Here is a 9,210-nt window from a genome sequence, read left to right as displayed (position 1 = left end):
ACAGTACTGTAAGAGCAGTATGTCACAGTACTGTAAGAGCAGTATGTCACAGTACTGTAAGAGGCAGTATATCACAGTACTGTAAGAGCAGTATGTCACAGTACTGTAAGAGCAGTATGTCACAGTACTGTAAGAGCAGTATGTCACAGTACTGTAAGAGCAGTATGTCACAGTACTGTAAGAGCAGTATGTCACAGTACTGTAAGAGCAGTATATCACAGTACTGTAAGAGCAGTATGTCACAGTACTGTAAGAGCAGTATGTCACAGTACTGTACGAGCAGTATGTCACAGTACTGTAAGAGCAGTATATCACAGTACTGTAAGAGCAGTATGTCACAGTACTGTACGAGCAGTATGTCACAGTACTGGAAGAGCAGTATGTCACAGTACTGGAAGAGCAGTATATCACAGTACTGTAAGAGCAGTATGTCACAGTACTGGAAGAACAGTATATCACAGTACAGTAAGAGCAGTATGTCACAGTACTGTAAGAGCAGTATGTCACAGTACTGAGTCTTGTTGTCTCCAGCTCCCAGTCTGCAGAACCGGAGGTACTCCTCTGTAGCCAGGATCCACTCTATGACCATAGAGGCCCCCATCACCAAGGTACAGTACACAAACACACACACACACATACATGTACCACCAATTTCCAACTGTGCCAATTTATCATCCAAACACCAGCTTCTCAGGCATTACCTCTTAAATCTGATTGTAGTACCATTCTTCCATCTAATTCTCTAATGAGAGTTCTGGGATAAGGCTATAACTGAAATCCTCCCCAGAGTCTAGTCTTATTCTTGGCTTAATGATGTTCCTTTATACTCTTGACTAGCTGCTTTATCTATTTGGCCCCAGACAGGATTTCTATGGCATCACATGCAGAGCTCCCTGACACTGGCTCAAAGAAAGACACTTTTTGTCTAAAAAGGGACATGTCCCTTAGGCGTGTGTGTGCGTGCATTATGTTCTTAGATCTTTTGGATATTTGAGGGTTGGATTTTGATCTCTCTAACACAGGATGGTAATGCCTAGGGAGAATTGTCATGCACGGAGAAACTAGCTAGTGATTTTGGGCACTAATCAACAGAGTGTATGTAGGTTGTGTTTTATTTACAATAGTTTGACAGTTTGCTGAAGTTGTAGACATGTTCTCAGAAATCAGTCCCGAGCGTAGAAGCAGCTCAGCTGACTCGATACTGTCTGCAGCACTGCCAGTATTAATGCAAAATTTTTACTTGAGAAACACTGTACCAAACCCAAACCCCTTAGTAAAATTGCGTGACTAAGACTCCCTCAGCAAAAACTTCTAAATTAATTATAGATTTCTGGATTTATCTATGACTATTTTGAGGGTGAAATGTTGCTACCGTGACTCAAGGGGGACAAACAACATAACACATCCACATCAAACCACACCCCCAAGACCCAAATCTGTTTTTTTTTTCTTAATGGGCAGCATAAAAACACATGTGGAATCGCAGAGTTCAGCCCCCCTTTAAATGGAATGTAACTGTGTGCTCTATCTCTCTCCGCCTTCCCCCATATCCAGGTGATCAACATCATCAACGCGGCCCAGGAGTCCAGTCCGGTTTCGGTAGCGGATGCACTGGACCGGGTCCTGGAGATCCTGAGGACCACAGAGCTCTACTCTCCTCAGCTGGCCTCTAAGGAAGACGACCCACACACCAACGACCTCGTCGGGGGGCTCATGAGTGTGAGTCATAGGCTACACACGCATACACACACACACCCAACACACACACACACACACACACACACACACACACACACACACACACACACACACACACACACACACACACACACACATACACACATGCTGACACACTCCTTCACAGGCCCCATTTAATCAAAGTCTGGAACCAGTTTTTAGGATACTCCCCTCTACCCACACACCAACGACCTCATAGGTGGGCTCATGAGGGGCTACACACACACACACACACACACACACACACACACACACACACACACACACACACACACACACACACACATACCCCTCCTCTCCCCTCTCATCTCCTCCTCTCCTCTTCTCTCAAACACGAGAGTTCCTGAGTTATGTGGGATGTCTCGTCATATGAATTATAATGCTGATGTCATTGTATAATGTGAAATATGTTGTTATTAGCCAGATTTGAAATAAACCAAAAGGGTCTTTTTTAAATGTTTTTTTTCACAGCATAGATGAAGAGAGTGCTTTGCTGTCTTTTTCCTTCTGCAGGATGGCTTACGGAGCCTGTCTGGGAACGAGTATGTCTTCTCCAAAAGTACCCTTCCAAGTAAGCATCAGTCTGTTTCATGACATCAATATTATCTTTATTCATTTTCTTACCAGAATACTACTGCTACTTACAATTAGTGCCCAAGAATTTACACTAATTAGGTCACATGACCCTAATTACAACACTAACTGAGTTGAATTATGTTTTCAATTGTGTTATAGCAAGTTTTAGTAGTATATTTGTGTAATATTTCATCTAATTAAATTACACTGGAAGCTTAATGCACTCATTCGCATTACACATAATTGGGGGCTTACGGAGTTTTGATGAAACCATTACTTTTCATGTATGGACCTGTCTGAAGAGTGATAGAAAATGTCTCAGATCATTTCATCATTTGGAGTCTACAAGTGCATCCATCGGCAGTCATCGGCAGTCATCGGCAGTCATCGGCAGTCATCGGCAGTCATTGGCAGTCATTGCGTGATCCCCTTGTATTTGTTCAAGTCATGATGAATCATGACGATACAGAGAGAGAAAAATGAGAGGATGTTCTGGCCGGTAATTACATATGATATTGACATGTAGTTAATGACAAATTGTATACAGAAGTAATGTATACAATTCTTTCTGAGAAGTGTAATGGTACTGCTGAGAAGTGTAAGGGTACTGCTGAGAAGTGGAAGGGTACTGTTGAGAAGTGGAAGGGTACTGTTGAGAAGTGGAAGGGTACTGTTGAGAAGTGGAAGGGTACTGCTGAGAAGTGGAAGGGTACTGCTGAGAAGTGGAAGGGTACTGCTGAGAAGTAGAAGGGTACTGCTGAGAAGTGGAAGGGTACTGCTGAGAAGTGGAAGGGTACTGCTGAGAAGTGGAAGGGTACTGCTGAGAAGTGGAAGGGTACTGCTGAAGGGCACTGCTGAGAAGTGGAAGGTGTACTGCTGAGAAGTGGAAGGGTACTGTTGAGAAGTGGAAGGGTACTGGAAGGGTACTGAGAAGTGGAAGTGGAAGGGTACTGCTGAGAAGTGGAAGGGTACTGCTGAGAAGTGGAAGGGTACTGCTGAGAAGTGGAAGGGTACTGCTGAGAAGTGTAAGGGTACTGCTGAGAAGTGTAAGGGTACTGCTGAGAAGTGTAAGGGTACTGCTGAGAAGTGTAAGGGTACTGCTGAGAAGTGTAAGGGTACTGCTGAGAAGTGTAAGGGTACTGCTGAGAAGTGTAAGGGTACTGCTGAGAAGTGTAAGGGTACTGCTGAGAAGTGTAAGGGTACTGCTGAGAAGTGTAAGGGTACTGCTGAGAAGTGGAAGGGTACTGCTGAGAAGTGGAAGGGTACTGCTGAGAAGTGGAAGGGTACTGCTGAGAAGTGGAAGGGTACTGCTGAGAAGTGGAAGGGTACTGCTGAGAAGTGCTGAATACATTGTCCTCAGTGCAGCCCCCTCAAATCTAATTGTATTTGTTACATGCTTCGTAAACAACAGGTGTAGGCTAACAGTGAAATGCTCACTCTCCTGATAGTCTGTAGGGAGCAGCATGTGCTTTTTTTAATAGACCTGAGAGGCTGAGCCTGAAGTGATTTTAGGTGAACGGGATTCTGAACCCACTTGTCAAGCTACCTTACCTTCTCTGACCATAGAATTAGGAATTAGAAATAATTTAATATGATCTCTATGTATCTCACCCTCTACCATAAGGACCATTTGCTAGGTAATTTAGGGACACAGATGAGGACTACATTGGAAATCGTTGTTGTTGCATTGTGCTTTCAAGTGTCCCAAATGTAATTGTTCAATGGATCAAGGCTGGCCCTTTCAGCCCTCCCATCACCTTTAGTTAGTGTGTGTTTGCAGTCGCATGGAAAGAGGCTAATAGTAGTGTTGCTGACAGACTTTCACATGCTGTTCCTAACTTAAGTGTATAGACTTTCACATGCTAGATTGCCCTTTAACCTTTGTAGCCTTCTGCCTGGTGTGTTTAACTTGTCTAAAGTATGGTATCTTTAAAGCTATTTTTTTTTTTTTTTCTAGTTGAGTATATTATTTATATTGCTTTGTTTTGTCTTGTCTGTGTGTAAAACTTAATAAACAGAGTTCAAAAAATAAAAGACTTTCACATGCTGTTCCTAACTGAAGTGTATAGACTTTCACATGCTGTTCCTAACTGAAGTGTATAGACTTTCACATGCTGTTCTTAACTGAAGTGTATAGACTTCCACATGCTGTTCTTAACTGAAGTGTATAGACTTTCACATGCTGTTCTTAACTGAAGTGTATAGACTTTCACATGCTGTTCTTAACTGAAGTGTATAGACTTTCACATGCTGTTCTTAACTGAAGTGTATAGACTTTCACATGCTGTTCTTAACTGAAGTGTATAGACTTTCACATGCTGTTCTTAACTGAAGTGTATAGACTTTCACATGCTGTTCTTAACTGAAGTGTATAGACTTTCACATGCTGTTCTTAACTGAAGTGTATAGACTTTGACATGCTGTTCTTAACTGAAGTGTATAGACTTTCACATGCTGTTCTTAACTGAAGTGTATAGACTTTCACATGCTGTTCTTAACTGAAGTGTATAGACTTTCACATGCTGTTCCTAACTGAAGTGTATAGATTTTCACATGCTGTTCCTAACTGAAGTGTATAGACTTTCACATGCTGTTCCTAACTGAAGTGTATAGACTTTCACATGCTGTTCCTAACTGAAGTGTATAGACTTTCACATGCTGTTCCTAACTGAAGTGTATAGACTTTCACATGCTGTTCTTAACTGAAGTGTATAAACTTTCACGTGCTGTTCTTAACTGAAGTGTATAGACTTTCACGTGCTGTTCTTAACTGAAGTGTATAGACTTTCACATGCTGTTCTTAACTGAAGTGTATAGACTTTCACATGCTGTTCTTAACTGAAGTGTATAGACTTTCACATGCTGTTCTTAACTGAAGTGTATAGACTTTCACATGCTGTTCTTAACTGAAGTGTATAGACTTTCACATGCTGTTCTTAACTGAAGTGTATAGACTTTCACATGCTGTTCCTAACTGAAGTGTATAGACTTTCACATGCTGTTCCTAACTGAAGTGTATAGACTTTCACATGCTGTTCCTAACTGAAGTGTATAGACTTTCACATGCTGTTCCTAACTGAAGTGTATAGATTTTCACATGCTGTTCCTAACTGAAGTGTATAGACTTTCACATGCTGTTCCTAACTGAAGTGTATAGACTTTCACATGCTGTTCCTAACTGAAGTGTATAGACTTTCACATGCTGTTCTTAACTGAAGTGTATAAACTTTCACATGCTGTTCTTAACTGAAGTGTATAGACTTTCACATGCTGTTCTTAACTGAAGTGTATAGACTTTCACATGCTGTTCTTAACTGAAGTGTATAGACTTTCACATGCTGTTCTTAACTGAAGTGTATAGACTTTCACATGCTGTTCTTAACTGAAGTGTATAGACTTTCACATGCTGTTCTTAACTGAAGTGTATAGACTTTCACATGCTGTTCTTAACTGAAGTGTATAGACTTTCACATGCTGTTCTTAACTGAAGTGTATAGACTTTCACATGCTGTTCCTAACTGAAGTGTATAGACTTTCACATGCTGTTCCTAACTGAAGTGTATAGACTTTCACATGCTGTTCCTAACTGAAGTGTATAGATTTTCACATGCTGTTCTTAACTGAAGTGTATAGACTTTCACATGCTGTTCCTAACTGAAGTGTATAGACTTTCACATGCTGTTCCTAACTGAAGTGTATAGACTTTCACATGCTGTTCCTAACTGAAGTGTATAGATGTTCACATGCTGTTCCTAACTGAAGTGTATAGACTTTCACATGCTGTTCCTAACTGAAGTGTATAGACTTTCACATGCTGTTCTAACTGAGGTGTATAGACTTTCACATGCTGTTCTTAATTGAAGTGTATAGACTTTCACATGCTGTTCTTAACTGAAGTGTATAGACTTTCACATGCTATTCTTAACTGAAGTGTATAGACTTTCACATGCTGTTCTTAACTGAAGTGTATAGACTTTCACATGCTGTTCTTAACTGAAGTGTATAAACTTTCACATGCTGTTCTTAACTGAAGTGTATAGACTTTCACATGCTGTTCTTAACTGAAGTGTATAGACTTTCACATGCTGTTCTTAACTGAAGTGTATAGACTTTCACATGCTGTTCTTAACTGAAGTGTATAGACTTTCACATGCTGTTCTTAACTGAAGTGTATAGACTTTCACATGCTGTTCCTAACTGAAGTGTATAGACTTTCACATGCTGTTCCTAACTGAAGTGTATAGACTTTCACATGCTGTTCCTAACTGAAGTGTATAGACTTTCACATGCTGTTCCTAACTGAAGTGTATAGACTTTCACATGCTGTTCCTAACTGAAGTGTATAGACTTTCACATGCTGTTCCTAACTGAAGTGTATAGACTTTCACATGCTGTTCTTAACTGAAGTGTATAGACTTTCACATGCTGTTCTTAACTGAAGTGTATAGACTTTCACATGCTGTTCTTAACTGAAGTGTATAGACTTTCACATGCTGTTCCTAACTGAAGTGTATAGACTTTCACATGCTGTTCCTAACTGAAGTGTATAGACTTTCACATGCTGTTCTTAACTGAAGTGTATAAACTTTCACATGCTGTTCTTAACTGAAGTGTATAGACTTTCACATGCTGTTCTTAACTGAAGTGTATAGACTTTCACATGCTGTTCTTAACTGAAGTGTATAGACTTTCACATGCTGTTCTTAACTGAAGTGTATAGACTTTCACATGCTGTTCTTAACTGAAGTGTATAGACTTTCACATGCTGTTCTTAACTGAAGTGTATAGACTTTCACATGCTGTTCCTAACTGAAGTGTATAGACTTTCACATGCTGTTCCTAACTGAAGTGTATAGACTTTCACATGCTGTTCCTAACTGAAGTGTATAGATTTTCACATGCTGTTCTTAACTGAAGTGTATAGACTTTCACATGCTGTTCCTAACTGAAGTGTATAGACTTTCACATGCTGTCCCTAACTGAAGTGTATAGACTTTCACATGCTGTTCCTAACTGAAGTGTATAGACTTTCACATGCTGTTCCTAACTGAAGTGTATAGATTTTCACATGCTGTTCCTAACTGAAGTGTATAGACTTTCACATGCTGTTCCTAACTGAAGTGTATAGACTTTCACATGCTGTTCCTAACTGAAGTGTATAGACTTTCACATGCTGTTCCTAACTGAAGTGTATAGACTTTCACATGCTGTTCTTAACTGAAGTGTATAAACTTTCACATGCTGTTCTTAACTGAAGTGTATAGACTTTCACATGCTGTTCTTAACTGAAGTGTATAGACTTTCACATGCTGTTCTTAACTGAAGTGTATAGACTTTCACATGCTGTTCTTAACTGAAGTGTATAGACTTTCACATGCTGTTCCTAACTGAAGTGTATAGACTTTCACATGCTGTTCCTAACTGAAGTGTATAGACTTTCACATGCTGTTCCTAACTGAAGTGTATAGACTTTCACATGCTGTTCCTAACTGAAGTGTATAGACTTTCACATGCTGTTCCTAACTGAAGTGTATAGACTTTCACATGCTGTTCCTAACTGAAGTGTATAGACTTTCACATGCTGTTCTTAACTGAAGTGTATAGACTTTCACATGCTGTTCTTAACTGAAGTGTATAGACTTTCACATGCTGTTCTTAATTGAAGTGTATAGACTTTCACATGCTGTTCTTAACTGAAGTGTATAGACTTTCACATGCTATTCTTAACTGAAGTGTATAGACTTTCACATGCTGTTCTTAACTGAAGTGTATAGACTTTCACATGCTGTTCTTAACTGAAGTGTATAAACTTTCACATGCTGTTCTTAACTGAAGTGTATAGACTTTCACATGCTGTTCTTAACTGAAGTGTATAGACTTTCACATGCTGTTCTTAACTGAAGTGTATAGACTTTCACATGCTGTTCTTAACTGAAGTGTTTAGACTTTCACATGCTGTTCTTAACTGAAGTGTATAGACTTTCACATGCTGTTCCTAACTGAAGTGTATAGACTTTCACATGCTGTTCCTAACTGAAGTGTATAGACTTTCACATGCTGTTCCTAACTGAAGTGTATAGACTTTCACATGCTGTTCCTAACTGAAGTGTATAGACTTTCACATGCTGTTCCTAACTGAAGTGTATTTTTACTGTTTATTATCTGTGCATAGTCACTTTTCTTAACTCTATTTATTGAACTGCATTGTTGGTTGAGGGCTTGTAAGTAAGCATTTCACATGCTGTCTACTACACCTGTTGTATTCGGCGCATGTGACAAATACAATTTGATTTGATTTGAAGTGTATAGACTTTCACATGCTGTTCCTAACTGAAGTGTATAGACTTTCACATGCTGTTCTTAACTGAAGTGTATAGACTTTCACATGCTGTTCCTAACTGAAGTGTATAGACTTTCACATGCTGTTCCTAAACTGAAGTGTATAGACTTTCACATGCTGTTCCTAACTGAAGTGTATAGACTTTCACATGCTGTTCCTAACTGAAGTGTATAGACTTTCACATGCTGTTCCTAACTGAAGTGTATAGACTTTCACATGCTGTTCTTAACTGAAGTGTATAGACTTTCACATGCTGTTCTTAACTGAAGTGTATAGACTTTCACATGCTGTTCTTAACTGAAGTGTATAGACTTTCACATGCTGTTCTTAACTGAAGTGTATAGACTTTCACATGCTGTTCTTAACTGAAGTGTATAGACTTTCACATGCTGTTCTTAACTGAAGTGTATAGACTTTCACATGCTGTTCTTAACTGAAGTGTATAGACTTTCACATGCTGTTCTTAACTGAAGTGTATAGACTTTCACATGCTGTTCTTAACTGAAGTGTATAGACTTTCACATGCTGTTCTTAACTGAAGTGTATAGACTTTCACA

General features: G+C 39.5%; 1 protein-coding gene across 1 annotated transcript in view; it reads left to right on the top strand.

Annotated features, from left to right (window-relative positions):
- LOC118387982 (high affinity cAMP-specific and IBMX-insensitive 3',5'-cyclic phosphodiesterase 8B-like) overlaps window positions 1-9,210 on the top strand; it is a 129,011-nt gene that overhangs the window by 96,391 nt on the left and 23,410 nt on the right. Inside the window, exons 13-15 of the mRNA XM_052525578.1 lie at window positions 532-608; window positions 1,555-1,719; window positions 2,251-2,308. Coding sequence (XP_052381538.1) covers window positions 532-608; window positions 1,555-1,719; window positions 2,251-2,308 — 300 coding nt within the window. The remainder of the gene's footprint in view (window positions 1-531; window positions 609-1,554; window positions 1,720-2,250; window positions 2,309-9,210) is intronic.

The sequence above is a fragment of the Oncorhynchus keta genome, chromosome 9 (genome assembly GCF_023373465.1).
Source record: "Oncorhynchus keta strain PuntledgeMale-10-30-2019 chromosome 9, Oket_V2, whole genome shotgun sequence".
Classification (NCBI taxonomy): Eukaryota; Metazoa; Chordata; class Actinopteri; order Salmoniformes; family Salmonidae; genus Oncorhynchus; species Oncorhynchus keta.
The sequence above is the reverse complement of the archived record's forward strand: the minus strand, read 5'-3'. Positions and strand labels throughout refer to the sequence as shown.